Raw genomic sequence first — 26129 nt, 5'->3', positions numbered from 1 at the left:
AGGTGGAAGGTAAACGGAACTACATTTGGATCCACAGAAGTTTTCTGAAAATGTTGTGCCAATAAAACTGATGAAAATGAAAAGATTTGTTAGGTGCCGTAGAAGTTTGTGTGTTTGTTTCCTCTCTCTCCTGTGCTTTGCAGGCTGTACTCTCCCTATCATCTCTTCTGCAGCCTGTGATGGCGCTCACCTGACAGAAGTTAACAATCAAGGCCCGGAGATGGAGAGAGCTGAGAGTATGTGAAGAATTCAAATGACGGGACTGACGGTAATTTTGTATGAATACCGGCACATCTTGTGATGAAAGGAAATGAAATTGCAGAGAAATGTGAAAAGGCGGCTACAAAAAGAAATAACCTTCATCAGTACCATTTTTGTAAAATGAATCATAAAGACAACAGTCAAACAAAGGAGGAGGGAAAGGAATGCTATTCATTATCTGTTGGTGACTCACCTGTTTAAAAAAAATATTTACTGAGTTAACTTCAGAGCTTCTTTTGCAACATGAAACACAGAATGAGAGGTTGGATAAGTGACTTCACAGCCAAAGAAACAGGGGAGTGTAAGAGTATCAATCAAACAGCATGAGCACACACACACAGTTTAAAGTGCTCACCTGTGTGGGTGTCCTGAAGGTTTGGTGGCCCTTAAAGCTACACAACAAGCAGCTCTTCAGACGGCTAAATGGCGTTTAGTTGGTTAGAAGACAAGTCAGAGAAACCCATCAGCAGGTTTGTGAAATGCTGTGCAGACAATTTTTATTCTCGTGTTCAGAAAACGTCAAACTCACTTCAGCCTGTTGCTCTTCTATCAGTCGTTTGGTTTTAAACTGTCCAGGTGTTGAGAAATGTGTCTGTGGTTTTGGCCTCCACCCTCATAGACTGGAGAAGAGTGCAGTTTAAAGGCAGGGTTGGTCATTTTCAAAAACTAGCATGATTTTGAAAGTAGCATTCCCTCAGTGCTCCGTCAGCACCCACCCCTCTGTGCTCCCTCAAAAGCCACGCCCCTCACTTGCATGCACTGTCAGGACCTAAAGACATTTTCAACCAAAATCTTAAAAAAGTGGATCTGGAGAAAATGACCAACCCTGCCTTTAACTTACTGTATACAGTTCAAGACACACAAAAGCTTAAAGGGTAGTTTACAGACCATTCAGGTCACCACAGTGACACACAAAGATCTCGCTTAAAGCACCAATATGTGGGAATTTGGTTTGATACGCTTTGGCGCCCACGGAAGGTCTTTGAGTGCAACTGCATTTTGTAAGACGCATAGTGCTGTTACACCTATCCAGCCTACAAAGATGGCGGTGGCATATTTAAATTCCACAAATTAGACTTCATCGCTCCGTCTTTTTCAGGACCTAGACATTTTTTGCCGCTCTTCACGACCGTGATCAGACACTCTTTTTTCCCCTGCGTTGTCACCGAGCGGCAACCTTTTAGTAATAAAACATGACACCAGTGCAGAAGAGCAGTGCAGTGGTGGGACTTTAATTTATGAAACTAACATGAGTTTACACAGTCAACACACAGTGTCAACATCATGTTGAAATGTATTTAATCACAAATGTTAATAAATACATAAATAAGTAAAACATCGATAAGTTATCAAACAGTGAAGAGAACTTCTGTGACGTCACAGCAGACATTACAGAACGATTACAGAGCACTGTGTGTCACTTCAGGTTACATTCAGTTAAAGTCTGTCTGGTTAAGAAGTTTTATTCAAAACCATGATAGACACTCGATTAGCACAGCTGAAAATACAACATCAGTCAAGGTGTTTAAAAGAAGAATGTGCAACTTTTTGATCCAGTAGATCTTGAGCACAAGCATGAAACCAAAACAAACTGCTGTTTGGCCACACCTCCTCTATTCTGAAGCCTCCGCTCTCCTCCAGAGACACAGAATGAGCGTGATCTAAAAACGCTTACTTGACATTAAAATAATCAGTGAGTATGTTCTTCTTCTCTCTAGTCCTTGACTAAAACTGCTTTTATACATCCATGTGAACACGATGTAAACACGGCTCTGACAACAACACAGCCAGCGGGACTCGAGCTTCTCACTCACTGTAGACAGTCATGACTCATTTAAACAGGATAGACTGGATTTCTGCTGAATTTAAGTGTAAAATGTCACACATTCTTCCTTTAACCTTGTATAAAAATATCCTACATTTCCTGTAGAAATCAACACGTGAATCATTAAAAACAGCTAACAACTAACCCTTACAGAGTTCTCTTTTCTTCTGTTCTCTGTTTCTGTAGACTGTGACCTTTTTTAGCTCCCAAATTCTCAGAATTGCAGCAATTACAGCCGTCAACTTGTGAAATGCTTTTATGTTCTTCTCTCGAGCACAGACGGAGCTCACAAAGATTTATACCGACACGCTGATGTACTTTTAACCCTCTTATCATTCAAAAATATATTACCAGTACTATTAAGTACGATTTGTCCAAGGAGTGCACATTCCCGTCTCCTTAAACCCAGGGGTGTGTAGGGTGGGGTGGTCAGCGGTGGCATGGCTCCCCCCCTTGTCTAAATTGTCTGGACAAGCCCATGCTTATTCTCCGTTTGAATATTCAATGACTCTGTGGAGGGTCCGGAGCCTGAGACTGAAAACCTCGTTATTATTAAAAATGTGACCTCATATCTATTTTAATCATAATTCCTGAAGGTTCAAAAATGTAACAATAGTTTTAATTAGTACATGCAGTCATATCGACATAATGACTTTATTATGTTGGAAATGGAAATATCCAATTTCCCTCATAGGGGCATAACCTTTCATGTAAACTATCAGTAGAAAGCATCATAAATTATATAAATAATCAGCAATAAAAACACATTAAAATAAGGCACATTATCAGTCTAGCACACTGAGCTTTTTCACTTTAGGAGTAATACATTTCTTCATGCTTCCTTGTTGTCTATCTCAGTTTGATAGTGAGATAAACAACACTGTAAAAAGCAGGGATACCTAAATTATTGGAGCAACACAACAGTCAGCCACACCGGATCATTTTTCCAATTACAAACTCAGAACATTACAGCAAAACAATTCTGTACAGGCACATCTCCTGCAGATTGAAGCACCCTCGTGTTATCGATCTGTTGTCCTGAAAACAGGCTGTTTTTAAAAGTGTCCTGAACCTAGCTGGTACCCCAACTTTTACACCAAACAAAGCCTTTCTAATTAGTTCATATCTGGAGTCTCTCCTCTTGAAGTGGAGGGCACACCAGAGAGATCAGGCTGCATGCAGTATACGGCATGTAAAACGACAGACAAAGGCACTTATATAGATTGATTCTGAGACTCTTAAATCAAGCCTTTTGAGACAATGGTGAGTATCTTTATCCTGTTCTTGTTTTCTTTGGGACTATTAAGACTTGATCTATCAGCTTTTTCTCAAACCATTCTGCCATTGTTGTCCCTGCTGCTGTGTTCACCTGGTCACATCCCCTCTACCCCTACACTATCCTGTCCATACTGCATCTTACTACTGCATTACGTTTGTTTTTGAGGATGTGCACAGCGGGGAGGACATCATGTGCATGTGATTGTGTAGTTAAAAGCAAGTGTATCTCCAGCCTAAGTCGGGGTCCTTGGTGCAGCCACCTGGGTCAGATTTATACCCTAACTCTTGCATATCATTCCCTCTCTTTCCCAAGAAAGAATATTCCATTATTAAAGTATTGGTGCTAAACATTACCCATGTACACACTCTGAACTGGATGAAAATCTCTGATAAACACATGTTAGAGACACCTCTTCGCTTGAAGAGACATATTTCCAGTCCCAATAGGCCTCAAGTCGTCTTTAATGACTCTTGGCGTTTACACACATGCAAAAAAACTCCTGAAAATTTCCCAAAATCTTCAAGTTAAGCTACATGTGTGAACGCAAACAGACTTTATCCAGACCTTTTCCTGCCAGCCTCCTCTTAACATTTCTGCATGAAGTTGGTGGTGAGCTGATGTGTGAATGCCGCAGAAAAACATTCAGGAAAATTCACCGTGGAGGAGGAGTTGAGGGGCGTGAACATAAAGAGGCTGGAGAAACATGGGTGGGATCTTGTGCATGACGTGAAGCTTCTTCATATTTTTTTTTTCTGCTCACTCGTGTATTCTTCTCCATTCGTTTGATGATACCGTGAATACGTCCAAATAACCCAGCATCTATATAAAAGCAAAAACCACTCAATCAGTCATTATTGTGTCAGACTCTGTTGCTTCCTCCACCATCTTGGATTTCAGCACAAACATGTTTGTCATGTGTTAATTATTGTCTGACAGGAAACTTCCCACTGTGAGACAAGTGTGTAAATAACCAACTCAGAAAGGTTTCAGCAGCAGGTTGTTTAAACACCTTCAGGAGTGCATGTGTGAAAATAGAGCCTTTTTTTACAGACAGCCATTGAAACCATCTTAAAGTCCGTCCTATGAACCACCATGTTTGTCATGCCTCCTGTCTATTTCTTTCCTTTAGTGTATTTAGTGAAGGATAAACTCGACAAGCACAAGTTAAATCGCAAAACTTGTCTGCTGTTTTATGTTTCTGTTCTTATTAAAGCTAACTGTAATGGTTGATAGAGACCCTAGGTCTTAAAGTTACATTCTTTTCTCACTAGAAGCAGCTAAACCGGCCTGCTACACATAAAGTCTAACTCTCCCTGTATGTTTTTTTTAGTGGTGCCGCTCTTGAAACTAATTTTGGCACATAAATGAGCAAGGTTGGTAAAAAAAAAACAGTCAGCTTCTTCCTGGTAGGACGGCAGTCAAAGTCACCATGGACAGAACAGACTTCATGATTCTCACTAAGGAGAAAACAAAAAAAAAAAGTGCTCCTTTAAAAGCAGAGGGACTTCTCCTGGATTTGTCAGGATCCAGTTCAGGCACTTTTTGGCTGTGTGATGTCATCTTGTCCTCAGTTGGAGTTGTTGGTCACTCCATTGGTCATACTTAGTTTGCTCCACCTTCTCTGACTGAGGAGTTTACGATTCTGTTGAACCTTCACTCGAACATCAAAAACCTCCTGGATGGCGTTCTTGAAGCAGTGGAAGTTGTAGTCGATCAGCCCTGTGAATGGAAACAAAAGAGAGGACAGGGTGAAGTCTACGACCGGCTAAAGACTGAATATTATTTATAAAACATGGAAGTGCCAGCATCAACAGACTCTAGATAAAGGCTGTCAAGAGGAAAACCTACTGATACCACACAAAGTCTGTCTGCTCAGGATATGAAAACAGTTACTTATTAGAGACAACTGATGTGAAAACTATTAACGTCTGCAGTTGTCTTCCCCTTACCCTGGACAGATTTGTACTTTTAAAGTGGAAGAGTATATGAGAGTGATGGCCTCTGCTGCACTGTAACAGCATGAGCCCGAATGATTGGCTTCACGGCTGATAGGACAACAAATTAGGAAACGTATTGCATCTAAAAATTGAAAGATTTTGGAAAGACATCTTAATGTGAAAATATCAAATAACCATGCTGCATACAAATCTGAGGCTAAGGCAGATGACAGTTGAAGACGTAAAATGAAGACAATCTCAATCTCGTAGTGTTAAGAATCAACTGAGTCTGTCGAAGCCTAATTTGTAGAAATATGTGCACATTGAAATTAAAACTTTAAGACATAAGCACAGTGTGCTACATGCATGAAAGGTTTTCAAGAGCCCTAATTGTAAACAGCATCTGGTCTGTGTTTCTCTGACTCTCTCTCCTTAGATGTGAGTCTCAGTGGTTGAACATCTCCATGGGGATTTTTAATCTCAAAGAAAAAAAGAAGCCACACAACTTCAGTAATTGTCAGTCACTGAGTGTTACTATCACCTCGTTACCATGCAACATACAGCGGATGACGTCAGACTACAAAACTAAAGAGAGAACAGGAACAGAAAGAGCTCGACTGCAAGCAGGAGCAAAGGCAAAGCTGAAACACAGAATAAACATTGAGAATAAAATCTTATGATTCCTGTTTTAATAAATGATGATGATAGGGGACACATGGAGGACATGTACACAAATCATTTCTCCATCAGCATTTCAGGAGATTGCATTTTGATCTACACAAACATCCTCTGTCCTGAAACAGGCTTCAAAAGTGGGATTTAATAATGGAGAATGTCATTGGTCGTATGTCATCAGTCTTGGGCAAATGCAGTGGAGTTCATGCATAATACACCGAGAGATTAAGAAGCTTCACATAATCCCTTTATGCATTGAGCAGTATTTTACTAATTACTACTGAAAGCTGCAGGCACATTCACAAAGCTTTAAAAAAAAAGTCACAACCATCCCTATTAAAAACAAAGTCAACAGATTTCTTCTCAGGGAGATTTGAGTTTTATTACTTCTAGAATCTTTGTTTGTGGTTTCCAGTGAAGATGTAAGACTGTATGCAGGGTTAGACCAAGCAGCAACCTCCGGTGTTTAAAAATGAAGCCAATGAGGATGTGCAAAATCCTGCAGTTCGTCGAGTGTCCATTAGATGCTGGCTCCAGGAGCACTGGAAGTCACAAAGCAGTTTTTACAGCATAAATTAACATGTTTACAGCCTGGTACAAAAAACAAAATTGGTCTGATTAGTCATCACTGGCACACACTGTACGGCTCCGTTTTGATTTCATGAACGATACGTGTTATCCATAGTTTGGTCGTGAACTGACATGATTGACAGGTGGGCGCGATGTACTGGTTCATCAAGAGGCTTAAAACCCGCCTCAGCTCCAGTTCTCAGCCTGTCGTTAGGTTGCTGCTGATGAGCCTCCAGAGCACCCTGCTGTAACAGATGGCTGACGTCAGTCTGGCTTCGTCCATTAATATTTACAGTCTATGGGTACAGTAATGTGTGGCATATTATATAGTTTATAGTCTTGTTTCTACTTAGTTATGTTGCAGAACCCAACACTGTGTCTGGGTTCATTACATCATACTGAGGTACAAACAACTCTGACAACTTCAGAATCTTCTCCATGAATTGTGTCTGCCCTGAAGAAAAAATGGTCTCCTGCTGTGAGATGCATCTTTGAACAACCAACTGAGGAAGATTTCAGGGTTAGGCTGTCTCAAATTTTCAGTAGTGCATATGTGAAGACAGCTTACATAGTGGAAGTAACACAATGTGTTCTATTTAAGGCCCAATTGTACACAGTAATGGATTCAACTTTACCCCTACGGTGACGACACTCAACTGTACATTGCAGTAAAGGTGGTGATTGGCTCATGTAACATTTCCTCTTGACAGCTGTGTTAATTCTCAAGGATTAACAGCTAAGATTCTTGATGAACCACCATAAGATCGTATCTTCTTTCTTTAACTACTAGATGAAGAAAAGAACAAGAGAGACTTATTCTACCAACGCAGCATGACTTAAGTAAGGTTTCCTCGGCCCAAATTGATACAGTTGCTGACTTAAGCGTATTGTTTCACAGGCTTTTTGCAATACAATGTTTAGAAACTTGCAGGTAGACTCCTGGCTATAACAAGAAAGTACCAATTCTGCCTTCACCTGACTGGCTCCCCATCTATTTAGGAACAGACTTCAAGGTCCCTCACATGACTCCAGCCCCTTCATCCCTGTCTGATCTCATTAATCCTTATATCCCATCTCTTGCACAACACTCCCAGAATACAGAGCTCCTGTCTGTCCCTGGAGTTCAAACAGATTCAACAGGCTGCCACTCCTTCCCCTATCATGTACCATTTCATCTGGAATAACCTGCAAGCTGAAATTGAGCAGTCTGACTCTGCTAAGGTCTTTACATCCAAGGCCTTAAGTTTCAGTTATTCTTCGATATTTCAGGCTTTATACCAGTTAGCATTGACCTTCCAGTTTGTCTCAGGCAGTATGTTTACATGATGTTTTAAAAAAAGTTGATTCATTGTGTTGAAAGAATATGTGGCCGGATTAGGAGAATAATAAATGGTATATAAAATAATGTTATCTACATAAAAATGGACATTTCACTTTGGGATGGCAGAGATAAAACGTTTTGCATTTACTGAATAAAAGAGGATCAAGAACAGATCCTTGTGGCGCACCAGAGCCATTTAAAATTGACCACTGTTTTCAACATGATCAACATGTATTAACCTTTGCTTTTTAATTTTGCGTTTTCAATTAATTTTTTCTTTGAAGCATCTTGCCACAAATTTGCCAAACATGCATCTGACACGATCCCTAAAGTTACCTAATGTCAATTTTTTGTTTTTTACTCATTTATTAGGGCCCGAGCACGAACCGTGCGATTATTCTTCTCGTTCTTAGTCTGCCTCTTTGCGGCCACTTTTGAGGGCCTGAACGTGCCCGAAAACTCACCAAACTTTCCACGGTCATCAGGTCTGGTGAAAAATTTGATATTTTGGTGGTTTCGTAAACGGAGTTCGCAAAATGGCTCAGTGGCGCCCCCTTCAAATTTTCAAAATGGCCTCCCCATAAAGGTTTTTTTCACGTATACTCACGGAAATTGGTACACATATTAAGCTTCTCGGGACGGACTAAAAATCCTCTTGCAGCATTTCAAAAAACCCGACAGGAAGTCCACAAATTAAACTTCAATTTCACGATAATGGCCCAAAATCGCCGATTTCAGCCTTCCTATTTGAACGCACTTGTCCAAGGGTGCTCATCCGATCAGCGCAAACTCAGTGTCAGTGCGTTCTAGACAGGCTCAGCATATCTCGTTGTGCTCCGCACGTTATTTCGTCAAAGGGCGTGGCCGTGGCGTGCATTTTAAGTTTTTTGAGCGTTTTGGCAAGTTGCCAAAAAAGTAAATGCTTATATCTCTGCCATCTAGTGTTCAATCATATTAAAATTTCTCATGCATGATACGGGACTCGCCCTGAACACATCCATGATTGACATTTTTTGATTAGTCACAGCGCCACCTGTTGACAACAGGAAGTTACTGCTTCTCAATTAGCATTAGCCATTGCTACACGGTAGCTAATTTTCCCCTCAAAATTGGTGTGGACCATGCTAACACCTTGGCCATACAACACTTTCAAGCTCAAACGCCTACGTCCAACACTGTCGCCATACGAATGCGTCGCTCGCCATCAAACAGGAAGTCATTTTTTCACGGGCTTAACATAGTCGTACTGTCCCGAAACTTCATACATATAATCCTGGTAGTAAAGTCAAACATGTTATACCGTTTAAGTGAGTGGGCGTGGCTTAATGGCTCAGTGGCGCCCCCTACAATATTTCAAACATTCAGCCCCCGCAGCACGTTGAACCTACAATTCCAAATTTTACTATGCATTTCCAACATGACAAAACCTACAAAAAAGGCTCTTGCACCCACGGCCAAAACTCAACAGGAAGTCCACAAATCACATCGCCATCAAACAGGAAGTGGCTGTAACTCTTATATACTTTGTTACATAGGTATGATCAGGGTTGGCCTCTGAACACAGTGACACAAAACAATAATAAAGTTTAACCATAACGCCCCCTACTGCAAGGACTAAGTACTACATCCTATATACTTTGTCTGATCTGATTGAAATTTCACATGTATGATCAGGGTTCGCCTCTGAACACATTGACATAACAATAGTCAACTTCAACCATAGTGCCCCATACTGCAAAGAATAAGTACTACATCCTATATACAATGCTCAATTTCCTCCAAATTTCATAGCTATCATGACAGTGCCATCCTGAACTGCTCTACGTCAAAAATTTCTGTGATCTTCATTACGCTGCCTATTTCAGCATACCATAGTACGACTTTTACACAAATCGGATTGCACGGTCTGCTGCTTAGCCACGTTCCGCTGCTGCTGCACTCCCGCGGTCGCAACACACCCCGACATGCACAGGGGTGCGAGGGCCCTTCATCACCGCTTGCGGTTTTAATTTAGTATTATTTTCTGTTCCTGTTTTATTTTGTACTTACCCTTGTCTCTGTGGGTGCGTTCAAATTGTCACTTTTGCTTAGGAAGGTTCCTAACTGAGTGAAATGACCCGGAAGCATTTAAGTGGCGGCCATGATAAGAGCCGTTCAAATTCTCTAAAAGCTAAGGAAAGGTGGGTCAATGCTTCCTTTATAACCTCCTTTAGCTTAGGAAAGCACTGGACCATCCTTTACGAAAGAAGATGAGATATGCCGCCCCACAATTCCTTTCGGCCACAACATTTAAAGCGAGTCGCGCATCCGACCGTTCACGGAAATGAACGATGATCGTAAAGGGACACAGATCAAGGGATAAAAAGATAAGAGACATTTTTAGCCAGATGATGTTTTATTCAACGTATTTCATTCACTTAAGAATGCTTTGTGCAGTTGTACATTTGTATGCTTAAAATATTATGTGTAGGCTATATCTTACATAAATGTAACAATTAATTTCATACAATCATACTTATTTTGATGTTGATTTCTGAGTGGACAGGAAGGTGATTGTTTCACTTTTGTTACTCGTAGCCTGGTGGTCTATATTGCTTTTATTTCAATCCCAACCATGTGGTAATTAGGATTATTTCACTGGTAAGAGGCACAGGGGAAAGTTTTTTAGATGCTCTTTTAGTAGTCCATTTTCGGAACATTGTAGTTTCACCACGGCAGACCCACGTCATTAACCTCCGCTGGCCCGTCGCATTTAATGACGTCGCCTAGTGGAAATGCGGTCGGTTTGTCACAGCAACGAGATCGCCTTTCCCTAAGTCCTTTATGAATTCTCCTAACATCTTTCCTTAACCTCATGATGTTTTCCCCGGGGTTAAGGTAAAGTGGATAGTGAAAGGAGATTGGAGGGACAATTCGAATGCACCCTGTCTTTCAGATCCCGCCCCTCATGTTTTCCTGCCTTGAGCCTCCCTGCCCCGATTGTGCTCACCTTTCTCTCGTTATCCCCTGATTGTCTGTGTGTATATATCCCTGTGTTTCCTCCCTCATGTTGCCAGTTCGTAGTGTGTTCCTGTGTGTCACCTTGTTCCAGCCTTTTTCCCTAGTAGACTTATAGTGATTTTTGACCATGCCTGCCTTACTGTTTTTGCCTTTTGCCTGCTCCCTTTAGATTTGTTTGCTTTGAAGATTTGCCTTCCTGTGTACTGACCTGGACTGTAATTAAACTGAGCCTTTTCCTGAACTCAGCCATGTTGGGCCACGCAGGCTTAGGACAGTCAAACCATGGACTTGGGCCTTTGAGTTATTTACTGAGATCACAAAGTGGCCTAAAAGGACTCTTTATCCCAGAATTCCCTGCGGTACTTCACACCTACGTGTGACGTAAAGGGGGGACCGGAACCTGAGGGAGACCCCACAGGAAGGCGGCCAGGTGATAAAACTCTGAGACTCCCCTCGTTCAATCTCTTTCCACGCGCTGGCTTAAGTGCTCTGGGACCCAAGCTCACCTCCTGTTTTCTGCAACAATCTTCCTTTGTTTTAAGTTTTGGCGCGCAGGTAATCCGCGGCCGGCAGTGTTCCAAATTCCGAGCTCGGATTGTCCAGTGAACGCGTCTCAGTTTCTCGGAGAGCGTTAGACTATAACAGATTATCAGAAAGATAACGGTCTTATTCCGTCCTGCAACGAAAGGACATCAACGGACATCTTTCCACTCGATGGAGAACCAACGAAGCCGCTCTTGCCGTAAGGGACCCTCGCCGCCATCAGACGCCTCTACACCAGGATGGACAGAAGATCTGTTTTATCGCCGGACTCCTTTTTCCTTCACCGATCGCAGGCAAAGCGATTCACAAGTGAGGCTTAATTAGGTCTGGGCAGAATTAGCTTTAGAGAGTGTTTTTAACAATTGTTTGATTGATGCAGAAACTGTAATTTTTATCTTTGTTGGACCGTTGCGTCCTGAGTTTTACCCGTTTAAAACTCTTGTTCCCATTTCGGACCACTGCGTCCTATATGTGTTTAGCGTAACAGCGTTATAACCGGGTATTATTCTTCTGATCAGAAAGGCCAGTGTAAACCGTATTAACTTGAATTCGGCCATTGGGTTGTTTCTGTGAATGAAGGGAATTACTCCGAGTTGTGGTGCGGGATTCGGACTGTGATCCGGCCTCTTCAGGCACGCATTTCTCTCCACCTCTACGCTCCTCTTCTATCCTTTTTCTTCCCCTTTGACTAACACACACACAGATCTATACACTCGCGGCCATCCAGACGCCTCAGAGACACAGATCGTGTAGGGCCGAACTCGGTCTCTTTTAGACATTAAGGCCACATTAGGTCATTGGCAGGGCGACCACGTGGGACGAAGCAATCTCCCCCTTTTCTTCTTCCCCCCCTCTCTCTCTCACACACTCACACCTCATCCACAAGCCTTGCTTGATAATGTTTGTTTGCTTAGATTAGTTTATGATAGTTATTTGTTTGATTAAGTTCATTGATGTTTATTGGTGTTGCTTTGTTTAAATAAATTCTGTTATAATTTAAGAGAGCAGTTGTTTGTGATTACTGGTGTATTTGCATTGTGATATAAGCTGGGTGCGAAGGCTTTGTGTACGGATTCACGCCTTCAATTTATTAAATATAGTTATTAATAATATTAGTAATCAAATAACTAATTTGAGACTGATTTGAGTGATATTTTGGTTATATTTCCCTGAGTACAGGGTGGTGCCCCAAAACGAGATTAAACATAGTTTGATGATATTTTATTTATATTATTAATAATTATTAAAGAATATAACCAAAGTTGACTTGATACAACCCCAACAGCCACGTGTAGTCTGCTTTTGAGTCCCTGTCTCTATCTGGTTCTGATAGCATCATGATTTGTAGTGACTCAATGTAAAACAAAATGTATGTTGAGTTTTTTTATTCGTTCAAAGTAAACGTCCCTCAGTTTGATTGTAAAGGGTAATGAATTAAGCTTTCCTCTTTGATTCTGAATATGGTAGAAGACAATGTAAAGAGTGGAAAGAGTTCCAGCAGACAAGTTCCTTCACCTTGTGTTTTGAAATTTATAATTCAACCGAAGGATTTCAGGTTCATTGAACCCTGGATCCATTTTCAACGACTGTCCAGCGCTTTCAACCCAGTCTCAAGGTAGAATTAACAAAACATGTTTTGCAAATTATATTCAAGCACAAACACAACTGTAAAGCTTTGCAGCTCCCTGAACTTTGTTCTTGTTTTTACATATTTTTTGCACAACTGTTGATTTTGAAAAGTGTTAACAGAAAAATTAATTTTGTGCATTACAAATGCTTTGAGAGTTCCTTTCTGTTTAATTTGGGTGGGTTAAGCAGCCCTGGAAGCCCAATAATGTGTCATTAAAATCCCCCAATGGTTTGTACTGTGTGCTGCCTACCAAGTTGTTGCTATGTGTACAAGGACCAAGCCAAAAAACAAGAGGGCAGAGTTTTGAATGAGAAATTGTTTCCTGCAGTCGTCCTGACTCACGTCTGAACTGTCAGTTCAAATCATCTATTTCCAAAATATGTGACAGAACATGGCTGCTTAGGGTTAAATCTTTGTGAAAAATAACTCATGAGTGTAAGACTTTGTTACAAATCAGAATGATGCTTTTACTGAACTCACTGGACTGTCTGACTTTACATCGAGTTCAAAATCATGAACTGTGAGGGTAAATATTTTCACAGACTACCCCTTTAACGGACCAGTGTCTGATAGCTGTCGCCTCATCTGGTCTTATAATATGTTACACTGCTGCTTTATGTGTCTGTGAAGTGATGGATTTCTGTCATTTTGACATACAGTAGATGTCTTTGACAGGAAATATTCCTCACTTCTCAGTTCAGCCATGACAGGAAGGAAGAAATTACAATGCTGGTGGTATTCTCTACCTGAATCTCAGAGGGAGTGCTGTCACAGCCGGGGAACAGCCAAGAGCTCATATTACTGATGTGAAAGAAGTTTTCTCCCACAGGATGAACCACTGATGGGTTTAAAAACTTATTCTGAATAGAAGTCGTGACAAATGAACATCAAGATCATGAGGGACACTCCCTCCTCTTCCTACAGCGACTGCAAATTTTAACCTCATCATTCAGAAACATACTCGCATTAGGTGATATGGCACTACCACCTGACGCCCCTGACGCCCAGCCATTACGATCAGACTGTGTCGTCCCCACAACCACCGCCGTCCTCATTCATGCACAGCCTGCTCCGACCTCCACCTCAGCGGCAAGGGAGTGTGGACAACAGGAACGAGAGGAATACAAAGGAGAAATCCTTCCTGCATATTATCCCATATAGTCTTTTGTAAAGCGTCTCCAGATAACACTTGTTATGAATGTGTGCTATACAAATAATGATTGATTTATTAAGGCCCAGCTCAGCTCCACCTCTTTGCCTGTTTCAAGTAAGTAAGATGGAGATAGCATTTCCAAAAAAGGGACCTTCTTGGATATTAAACAAGATAAAGTTTGGTACAACCTTGATAACAATTCCTGATAGGCAAAATTAATTACCATAAACACCGGTCTTTAAGAAGCACTTTTAATAACTATTTTGTCATCTTAAAAGTTGGATGGGTCTTATATACCAGAATAAAATGCAGACACACGCCATCATCACACACTTCATGCAAAGTGACATGACTGAAAATTCATCCCTATTCACTGTGTATTGCAAGCTGTGCTGGGATTCAAAAATGGTACGTTGTAGACTTTGCTGAACAAAATAGAAATCACGCAGGAAGGCAGTTTACACATTCTGGGAAACTCCCCAAAAACAGACTGCGTCTTATATATTGGAGATAACTGTTTTCCCCTATAGTTGATGATCATGCAGGTTGCCATGTCGTGGACACTGAAGCTTCAGTGTTTAGCCAGCTCTGCATTGGTCTATAAACCATTCTGCATCTAAAATGTGACTTACACCACAAGCATTTCTATACTTAGACTAAATGAAATATAAATATAAACAGTGATTTCACCGCTACATGTTTAATGAAGAGCTTTAGGTGAAACTCCCATCATAAACTCCAACACAAGCTTTAAGAGGCACTTTTATAGTAACTGGGAGAAATGTTTGAAACTTCAAAGCAGCTCCTCAATAAGACTCATTTAAAAATAATCAGGTGAGCAATGAGAGTACACATGTTGAAGAAGACTTCATCAGTCAGGACATCAAAAGCAGTCAGCCGCTCACCTGCCGGGCAGCTCTGACTCACCTGACTGACCGGCAGTAAGAGAGTTAGCTTTTGAATTATGTGCTCATACGGTCTGATTGTAGACCCCTACATGAGAGCTCACACTATACGCGTTAAATTAGAACTGAGCATTGAAAATGGTCTATAGAGTTGCCTTCACAGCCAGCAGCTGAAATCCGATCAATGTGTATTTCAGATTTCTCACAAAGACTGTCACACACACTCAGCGTCACCGAACAAACACACACTTACTACAAAACTAAATCATAACAAATATTCCCTAGAGGTAGAGGTCGGAGACTACTTCCTGCCAATGTTTCTCTAGTTCATGACTTTCATGATTAGAATGGGAAGGCACATCAGACAGGCATGCCTGCCTGCTGTTTCCATGGTGATTTCAGATGCTGTCGTACAGTTTGCCTAGACGTAACCAGGGGAAAAAAGGCCTTGTGTGCAGTGCAGTCGTAGATATCGTGCCAGCAGCAGATCGTGCCTTGATCAGCCCGCGCACCCCCCGAACACTACAAAAAGCTTGTCAGAATTGTCCCATAAATTGCACAGGGTATCCCCAGATTTTAATTCCAAATATGACTTTCTCTGTACTTAACATATTTGATGCTGTTTCTGGATATAACTAACTTGTAAAACATGTCATCGTTCTCCTTAAGATTTATTTTTGGGCCCTGTTTTTAAAGACATCTTGAACTGCAGACCATATCAGAAACCTTATTTGAACCTCCGCTGCAGCAGGTGGAGAAGTCAAGCTGTGACACAACACTCACAGCCTGAAATCTCTGACGCCTGAATGGCCTCCAAATGATGGCATATGAACAGACAATGTCCAGACTCCATCAGCAGCGGAGGATAAGTGCCCTTCAGTGAGGCAGTGACCCCGCCCCTGCTGCTCCAGGTCAGCTCCCTGCAGCTCACCTGCACACTCCATCATTACAAAGCACTCAGAGCAACAGCAACAGAAAAAACACAGAAACACACTCTGAGCGCAGCTCCCTCTGTCCGTCTGTTCAGGAACAACATCATCTGTATGGGTGTTATTCAGGTTCTCTGCAGAGTCTTTGAAACACAGGGACAATCACTGCTGTGCCTCTGTGAAGAAGTCAAAGTAGAATTAAATGGAATGAAAAACTTAAAAGAACTAAAACTTCAAAGTAACAGCTGATCTATTTATTTGTCGAAAGAAACAGCTGATCTATAGGAAAAAGGACAATTTTTTTCGACCAATCAACAGACTGCAGTGTATCTAGCTCGGCCTTTATCGTTCAACTTGGCATCCCAACAGAAGGGTGCCAAAAAAGGACGGTACCAATCGGTTATTTGGGCACCATTCCCAACTTTTGACCATGGAAACGACAATAAATGCAGATTTCTTAACTGTTTTTCTTCCTCTTTAGATCATAATCATGCATTTAAAGAAAACGGTGATATACTGTAAACTAGATTAACCTTGTGCAGTGTTAGAGTAGTTTGAAAAGACTCCTTAATTTAAGATAACAAGTGACCAGCGGAGGTGGGCAGTGCAACTCCATGCAAATAGGTCACAGGCTGTAGGTCCGCAATTTACAACCGTCAACATCATCATTAGATAGCAGGATTAAGAACTCCACATGGGGAAGACAGATGGTACTAAAAGAGCTACACAGTTGTACAGAAACTGCACATGTGGGACTTTGCTGAATGTAATGGAAATCACCACAAAGGAAGACAGAGTGAGCCTTTTTCTCCTCTGGGAGACCCTCAACAGAGACCGTGTCTTATACTGTATACCTGTGCAATTCATATCCTGGATTTTACTGGACTTTCTGTTTTTCTAGTTCCACACCCTTTAAGATGTTAGTGCTAAACTTCCAAAACAAAGAACATCCAAAGAAGAGTCTCCCACTTTGCAACTCTACCACGATGGCTGAGATCAAGCAGAAAGGAGGGTCTGTTGTCATGAGAGTCGATGACTGACCTTTCCTCTCAAAGCTCTCCCTGCGCACAAAGCAGACCATGGCGAGGAACTTGGTGACCTCCTTCAGGTACATGACTGTGGTGTTGTTCAGGTGGATGATGGCCATGGACTCCTCGTCGTAAGGCAGACCAGCTCCACTGTCCGTCACACTGAAGGGGAGGAGAGAGAAAGCAAAAGTAAAAAATCTCACACACCAGATAGGGCGAACTTCTACTGTGGCTCCAGTTTCAAGTGTATCAAGAGAGGAGTGGATACGATTTTTGTTTTAGGCGACACAGTCGATCCTACTCGCATGACAACTGTGAGTGATTTTAGTTTTCAACAACAGAAGTCAAGAGGGCTGCGAGGTGGAAAAAAGAGAGACCGAGGTACAAGGAGAAAAAGTGATTGCAGTGATTTAAAGGCAGACAGAGAAGAAAAGACAAAACTCAAGACGGGAACATTGGACAGAGAATACGCTCACTGACACACAGAAACAAAGTTGATTTTCTTCATTCCACCTGATGAATGTTCGTTCAGTCTTTTTGAACCTCCTGTAACTCATTTAACAGCACACAGGCCCCTGTGTAGCGTCTACTCTCATTACCACTGAATCAGTCAAATAAACACTGCATTAGGTTGAAGGTTGTACTTTAGCTTTCAGTAAAAGCCTTCAGAACTGACAGGGTGATTGCAAGAAAAAGTGTGAAATAATCAAGTCTGATGCATCGGCTCATGAGGACGAGGAGAAGAAGACATGAATAGAACATCAAGTCTTCTTCAAATTAAATTGATTTGAAATGTTCTCTTTTATTAAACCACTGTAAACAGACAGAGAAGAAAAGAGTCTTCCTGACGTTAGCCACCACAGGGTCATTCTGACTGAGCATACAGGCCTCCTTTTTGTGTTTTATACATAAAACTGGATATAAACTTCTGTCACTTCACCTTTTGAAAAACTTGCTGAAATGAAATAGATGTGAAGTCTAATGAGACTCTCTGGACAAAGTTTTATGAATATTTGAAAGCACTGAGGTTACAAACAAATCGTGCAGGGAGGGTGAAACAGGGAGTATGATTAGGAAGTTTCTAGGAATGTTATTTACAATTCTTCAGGTGAATCATTTAACTCTTTCTTCCTTTAACTGGAAGGGTCAATTTTTCACACAAAACCAATGCAGTTCAGCACCGATGGTGAAAACATTCTCAGCGTCAGTTGTTTTTTTTGTTTTAGGTTTACGTTTTTTCCTTGTCCTAACCACAAATGAGACCCCACTCAACGTTTCACCGCCGTACATCCAACAAATGGTGCAAGACATTTTTGTCTTGGCTGGATTAAATACCAGCTATTCTTGACCTGACTTCCACTCTCTGTCTCCTCTTCCCTTCTCAGCTTCATCATCAGGTTTTCTCTTTTGTGTTTTCCGCTCTCTGGGTTTTGTTGGACCTTTTATGTGCCACCACATATCTCCACCATGTTCACCACAGGAACTACAGTGTCGAGGGTCAATAGCTCGTAAGCACAAGACATGAGGCTTCATGGATGGACCAATGAGCAATGGGAGTTTTATAGTGTCAAAATGCATTGAGTTTATAATGTAAGATGACCTTTTTGAGACAACTACAATTAAAAAACATGTCAAATTCAAACCGCCAAAGTGGCATGTGGGAGTGACCGTAGTGTAACTGCATCCCACATCCCAGCCCAGCATGTCAAGCCCTGATCTCAACAGATATCTAGTTGTAGTTTTAAATCGTAAACCTGCTAGATACCCAGCGTCTGCAAAACCTTTTAGTCTGTGATATGTTTAGATATCAAAGTGTCAGACTTTAAACACCAAAAGCCTTCTAGTTCATGGCAGCAGAATTATTTTTAGACGTCACGCTTCACTTCATCTTCATAAGAACAAAAAGCAGATTCATTTTAAATCTCTCTGATCTGTACGAGAAGCATCGCAGAGAACAAACACGCTCTACAGTATAAATACCATAAAAAGCTTCTCAGATGATGGATTAATTGTAATTATGAAATGCATCTCTACTCTACTCTACTTAATCCCATGTTTTCATGCCATCGGCCGTGGCATTATGACATATGTATGTGCTAAGAATAGTCGCAGTGCTCAACAGATTGAGAAACACGCACAGCTAGTTTTAATGCCAGCGACGTGAATTAATTATTGTTGACAAAAATAAATAATTGCCTTTCAGAGACAATAGACTTGGCTGACGTTGTTTGCAGAGAAATATGTTTGAGCTCTACAAGCATGCCAGGTTTCTCACAAGAGAGGCGTTAATTAATGAAATGAGGTGAAAAAGTCTCCATTTACTCAGGCCTCTAATTAAGGATAATACCCCAGCTGCTTGTGATGTTAACGATGGCAGCAGCCTGCACAACAATCTGCTGATTTATGCGAGCGTGTCCAACTGGTAGCTACAACGCTTCAACAGCCTTCAACAATTCCAGGACAGAGGCGAGTGCACACATTTTTCTGGAGTCACTAAAGCGAATGATTAATTAAATGTTGTTCAGTTACAAACAGAAAACAATCCGACGTGATCGTGCATCCGACCCCTATCCACCGTCTGAATGTGAAATTAGCAGAGTCCCTGTTTGTGCCCTCGGTCAAACATCCCCCGTCGCAGCTGTGACGGGTTAAATATTCTCTCACTTCAGGCGAAACGCGGCCTAGTTCTGTTCCAACCCCCAGCTGTGACGCCTCAGGTGGACACACACACACACACACACACACACACACACACACACACACACACACACACACACACACACACACACACACACACACACACACACACACACACACACACACACACACACACACACACACACACACACACACACACACACACATGCGCTGCTTCATATCTCATAAACATGAGTCAAATACAGATCACCTGGCCCAGGGGCAGCATCGAGACCAAACAGCAATTAAGGATTTGGTTTGCATCGCTCCGTTACATTTGCATGCGTGTTGTCAAACAACATTATTTAAATTCTGTTGATTTTAAAACCCCTTCCAGTTTAAGCTTCTCCCTAATATTCGGTCTATGCATGTAAACGCGGTGGACCCCCTTAAGACATGTGCTGCATCTTTACAGACGGGCATTTCGCCCCAGGGTCGAGGGACTTTGGGAGGGACTCGTCCCTTACACACAGTCAGTTCAAGATGAGAGTGCAACGCCTCGCCATCTGGGTGAAATGAACGGAGGCAGACTAGTGGGGCAAAGTTGTTTGACTCCAGAGTCCGCAGTGAGATAAGTAACTAAGTGGAAACTTCCAGTGTTAAAAAACGAAGCCAGTGTGCAAATAAACAGAAGTTCCCCAAGTGGGGCGGCTGCGGCTCATTGATAGAGTCGGTCATCTCTCATCTGAAAGGTTTGGGGTTTGATCCCCAGCTCCTGCAGCTACGTATCATGAATAGGTATGAATGTGTTGGTATGACCTGTGGTGTAAAAGCGCTTTGAGTAGTTAGAAGACTAGAAAAGCGCCATACAAGCTCAAGTCCATTTATTATTTACAAGGTCATGAACAACCAAGGCTCACCTACAACATCAGAGGAGCTACTGGAGCTCGAAGGGCTGAATAGGTAGATGCTGGTTCTGGTAGAAAGGTGTCAGAACCCAGAGCACAGTCTGATGTGTACGGTGCTGTGTAGCCGCAGACTGGTCAGTGAGCTCATGCTGACCCCATGTAAACAGCTCAAAGCGCCAACAATGGCCATGTGAGCATCTGAAGTGGACCATGGAGGAATGGAAAGAAAGTGGCCTGGACGAACACAGCAACAAGTTCAGGGTGCTGGCTCAGGGTGCCTTCAAATTCCCCTAGAAGTCTAATCAACATCTGTGGGATGTGCTGGAGTCCGACACGACTTAAAGGACTTAAAGGATCTGCTGCTGAGAAGATAGATTATGTCTAACTCTTCTTGAAACTTCTACATCCGTTCTTCTTTATTTTCAGAAGATGTCTCTCAGATTATGTCAGTGATGTCATTAGAAAGGGAAGAGCGTGCTCTCCACATTGTTCCCGGCTCACCGCCTGCCTTTGATGTCGGGGAACAAGTGAAATAATGACAGGTGAGAGTAAAAGCGAGATTTTCTGTGGACTAATCAAGGCTAATCATTGTGTGCTGCCTTCAACTGCGGGAGAGACTCTTTCAGAGAGATAACACGGCGAGCTGACAGGAAGGGTGAGAGCTGCAGAAGAGGAGGGAGGAGGAGAGTGAGAGTCGTTTTCAGAAGACCTATAAATGTCATGAGAGGGAATTAAATGTCTTTAGACAATGTGTACAATATAGACCTGTCACACTACCAGAACTTTGAAACGATTCTAGTACAATGTGATACCTGTTTGAATAGCACGGCCGAGAAAAAATAAGTCCCAACAATTCCTTGTTTTTAATAACCAAACTTGCAGTGTCTTAATTGCAAAAACACAATGGAAACTTTCGCTACGGTTATGTAGCCAACATATTTATGCAACATATAGGGCTTTAACACTAGAACCGCCAAGACCGTCTGACGGACGGTTTGGGTTTTTATAATATAAATAACTCTTTTTAAATAAAAACCACGAGCCTCTCATCCTATGTCTTTTCTTAAATATGTGTCCTGTATGTTTTCTGAAGCCTATGTGTTACTAAAATAAAACACACAAGATTTCTGAGCATTTATACTCCTGCAAGGCGTGCAAGCGCCCTGTGAGTGGGGAGTGCACCGTAAAGGTTGAGCACTTTTGCCGCAGGTATGTGCCTGATGTGCCGCGTCGCTGTCCAAGGTGCCGATCGTGCATTTGTTCATCTGTTTGTTTGTTCGCCGCTGCATCTGTTATGGAGTTCTGCAGTTCAAATTATCGAGATAATTTCAGGGGTTCAGATGTGAAAACAGCTTAAGACAGTGCTCACTTTCTTTCTCTCACAGCAGCATTTGGTTAAAAAAATCTTTTAAATGCTTGTTTACTTTTCAGCAGGCCACGCCCACATAATATGGCTGGGCCCCTGAAAGGCCAAGTGAATTGGCCCTCTGCAGATATCATTTAATAACATCAATACATGAGTGTTGGATCGTTAGTGCTCGCCTCCTTAGCCTGCCTCCGACTGAAAAAAGCTTCTCAACAAGTTCTTGCTTGGGTCAAATTTGCCTCCTTTCTTTTATGGCGTCCTGACCTCTGTTGTCATTATAAATGGAAAGTCTTTAAATTTAGGATGGACAATGTTCTACCTAACCTGAATGGGGCACCCCATGCGGCTGGGCCCCAAAACCAAAGATTATATTGTTTTAAAGCATGTGGTATTGAAAAGTATCAAAGCATTTTAAAATGTTTACAACCTTAGAGCAACATGAAACAGAAGTCCAAACCTGTGGACTTTATCTATTTGTCTTATATATACAATCGTAAACATATTCATCTTATTTTAGGGCGGCTTTCTGAAATGGAACTCTCTTAAATATAAAAGCACATTTTGTGGCGCCTTCACTTTGAATCTTTCCCTGTGTTGTCGATCTACAACATCATGTCTGAAAATGATTTTCTGCAGAAAGCCCGTTGTTCCATTCCCCTAAAAAAAGCCCCGTGTTTCTCAACCACAAATCATTCCTTCTTCTTCTCGTCTCATGATAGAATTTTTTTCTTCTTTGTTCCATCACAATGAACAAAGAGAAAAAGTACAAGAGAGGAATAAATACATCAGGACTTCTGTGACACGCTGTCCTGGCTTCATAGAGATCTCTTGGTGAGACGCAGCTGCAGAGATCATCTCCTCAGGTGAGAAACATGTGAGCCGACTAACAAAAAGACTCCAGAACCCACAGCATACCTCTGACTTCTTCCTGTTTGCTTCAGACTTTGCTTCACATGCTGCACGCTCCGTTTTTTCTGTGAATGTCATAGCAGCGTTGTTGTTCAAACACAGATGTACAAAAACAGTGAACTCAAAAGAATAATTGAAAGCGTCTGAATGTAAATACATTTCTCAGAGAGATATAAGACCACAGAATCTGCTACAGCCATAACGCCTATTACAAACAAACAACAGACAAACAATAGTGTCAGTAAACAAGGCTGCATGGTAGCGCTGTTGCCTCACAGCGAGGTGGTTCCTGGTTCGAATCCCCATCGGACAGGGCAGAGTTTGCATGTTCTCCCTGTGCATGTGTGGGTTCTCTCCAGGTACTCCGGCTTCCTCCCACAGTCCAAAGACATGCTTGTTAGGTTAACTGGTGATTCTAATTGAAGTGTGAATGTGAGTGTGGCTGGTTGTCTGTCTCTATATGTCAGCCCTGTGATTGGCTGGAGAACAGTCTAGGGTGTAACCCCGCCTCTCGCCCAATGACAGCTGGGTTCAGCCTGTGACCCTGAATGGGATAATAGATAATGGATGGAAGGATGGACAGTAAACATTGCAGGATTCCACGAGCACACCAACACACTGTTTTTAAATCAAGTGTTGTTGGAGCACCGGTGGCCAAGTTAGTTTGTGCGGCCCATGTCCAGAGGCTGTAATCCTTGTAGTGGGGTCAGGTTTGAATCCGACCTGTGGCTCCTTTCCTGCACGTCCTTCCCCACTCTCTCTTTCTCCCTGATTTCCAGCTCTATCAACTGTCCTGTCCCTTCAATAAAAGGCACAAAAATCCCCCAAAACAACGGATACAAGTACGGATCCAGTAGAATTGAACGATGTACAAATGCAAGAAAGTAATTTCTTCCAACTAATATTTGATTGGATAACTGTTACCTGTGATGTCGTTAGTCTGAGCTACAGGAGCATTTTCAAAATGAAAACATGTTTGACATCAGAACATCCCGATTCCTTCAGTGGTCATTTTGACTCTGTGGCCCGCCGCAGAATGAGACAGGTTTAGATTAGGACCTCATTACTCTCCCAGCTGGAGCGATAATTGCAGAGAGAATGTGGAGCAGACCGGAGGAGATCTGACGAGGGGATCAGCGGCACAGAGAGTGAGCTCGGGGCTTCACTTCGCACTCTGCTCTGTTCTATTATTACATCCAGTGTTCAGATTCACCGAGACCTTCGAGCTGCTCGGCGCACTTCACCTTCGCAAGGACACAAACCGCAGACGCTCGCACATCTAATGGCACAAATCAAAGCTGTGCTGCTTTGTTCAGGACTTAATTGATTTGACATTTCAAACCAAATGCTTCTTAAAGGAAGAATATGCAATACTTTACACATAAATGTTACAATTAACTTAGCAGACGCTTTTATCCAAAGCGATGTACATCAGAGAGTAAGTACAACACTAATCCATTCAACACCACCACCGAAGCAGCGGGAGCAATGCAGGGTTGATTGTCTTGCCCAAGGACACATCGGACATGTTACTCAGCTAGGGATCGAACCCTCGACCTAGTGGTCGAGAGGCGACGACTCTACCAACTGAGCCACAGCCGCCATGAAATAAAGTCTATTCTGTGTAAATGTGTCTCTGAGTCATGACTGTCTACAATGAGTGAGAAGCTCGAGTCCTGCTGGCTGTGTTGTTGTCAGAGTCGTGTTTACATGGAAGGGACGGCCGGCTCCTCCCCTTGTGTATAAAAGCTGTTTTAGTCAAGAACTAGAGAGAAGAAGAAGAACATGCTCACTGATTATTTTGATGTTATGTTAGCATTTATAGATCATGGTCATTCTGTGTCAATTTACATGCAATGTGAAGCTACGAGCTAACTAAAGAGCGCTAACGACAGCGCTATGGACAGCAGCACAGTCCCCCAGCTGTGGAAACACTCCACAGTTATCCCCTCCCCAAGAAAAGCCCCGCCAAATCACTGAACGACCTCAGGCCTGTGGCCCTCACGTCTCTGGTGATGAAGGCCATGGAGAGGATCATAAAGCAACACATCATCAGAGAAACCGACTCCCAGATGGACCCGCTACAATTTGCTTATCGTGCAGGCAGAGGTGTCGATGACGCAAAAACATTCATTATAGATACTGTTCACGAACACCTGGAGCACCGCAACACCTCAGCCAGACTCCTGTTTGCAGACTTCTCCTCTGCATTCAACACCCTGCAGCCTCACATCCTGGCTGACAAACTTTCAACTTGCTTCCATCTGAACGACCAGCTTATCCTGTGGATATTGGACTTTCTGACCAACAGATCACAGAGAGTTCTGGTCAACAACACCTTCTCCAACCTCCAACACACCTCAACTGGCTCCCCTCAGGGCTGCGTGCTCTCACCTCTGCTCTTCATCCTCTACACCGATGACTGCAGCACCACACAGCCAAACTATCACCTGGTGAAGTACGCGGACGACACAGTTCTCCTGTCTCTGCTGTCAGGCCCCTCTCAGCACCATGGACCAGTTCTTCAGGAGTTTGTGGAGTGGTGTGACAGCGAACCTGCCTCGAACTGAACGTGAGCAAGACCAAAGACATGGTGGTGACCTTCTCCAACAAGCAGAGGGAACTGGCTGCAGCTGCAATCACCACAATCCATGGGAATCCTGTCGAACTAGTAGAGGAGTATCAGTACCTGGGTACCATCTTCGACAGCCTGCTGAAATTCTCCTCCAACACCGAGGAGATTCTCAGGAAATGTCAGCAGCGAAAATACCTCCTTAGGAAGCTCAATTCCTTTGGAGTCAGTAAGAACATTCTTCTGACCTTCTACTACTCCTTCATTGAGAGCATTATGACATTTTCTATAACCTGCTGGCTCCACTCCACCACCCTCCAGAACAGAAACCACCTGCAGAGCACGGCCACAGTCTGCTCCAAGATCATTGGAGTACCTGTAAGGACTTTGACATCGATCTATGAGCAACAGACACTCAGGCTAGCAGGTCGGACCATGCAGGACCCATCACACGCTCTCTTCCCAGCCTTTTAGTGGCTCCCCTCAGGATGCCGGCTTCGCTGTCCCTGCTGCAGGACACAGAGGAAAAGAGCAACCTTTGTTTCCAGGGCTGCCCCCCCCCCAACACACACCAACACACACCAACACCTCTCACCCAATGCAGACTCTCAGCTGTGAACTTTGCTTTTTTACTTCTTTCCATTTGCCATGCACCTTAACAGCCACTGCTTTATCTGGTCT

At 42.6% G+C, this 26129-nt stretch overlaps 1 protein-coding gene across 1 annotated transcript in view; it reads right to left on the bottom strand.

The window, feature by feature from the left end:
- Window positions 1–3316: 3316 nt before the first annotated feature.
- The window catches only part of rragd (ras-related GTP binding D), a 34321-nt gene continuing 11508 nt past the window's right edge, over window positions 3317–26129 (bottom strand). Inside the window, exons 6-7 of the mRNA XM_061063214.1 lie at window positions 17070–17218; window positions 3317–5084 (exon numbers count right to left, since the gene is read on the bottom strand). Coding sequence (XP_060919197.1) covers window positions 4933–5084; window positions 17070–17218 — 301 coding nt within the window. The 3' untranslated portion in view covers window positions 3317–4932. The remainder of the gene's footprint in view (window positions 5085–17069; window positions 17219–26129) is intronic.

The sequence above is a fragment of the Labrus mixtus genome, chromosome 18 (assembly GCF_963584025.1).
Source record: "Labrus mixtus chromosome 18, fLabMix1.1, whole genome shotgun sequence".
NCBI classification, from domain to species: domain Eukaryota; kingdom Metazoa; phylum Chordata; class Actinopteri; order Labriformes; family Labridae; genus Labrus; species Labrus mixtus.
Note: the sequence above shows the minus strand (reverse complement) of the source record. Positions and strands in the feature narration are given on the sequence as shown.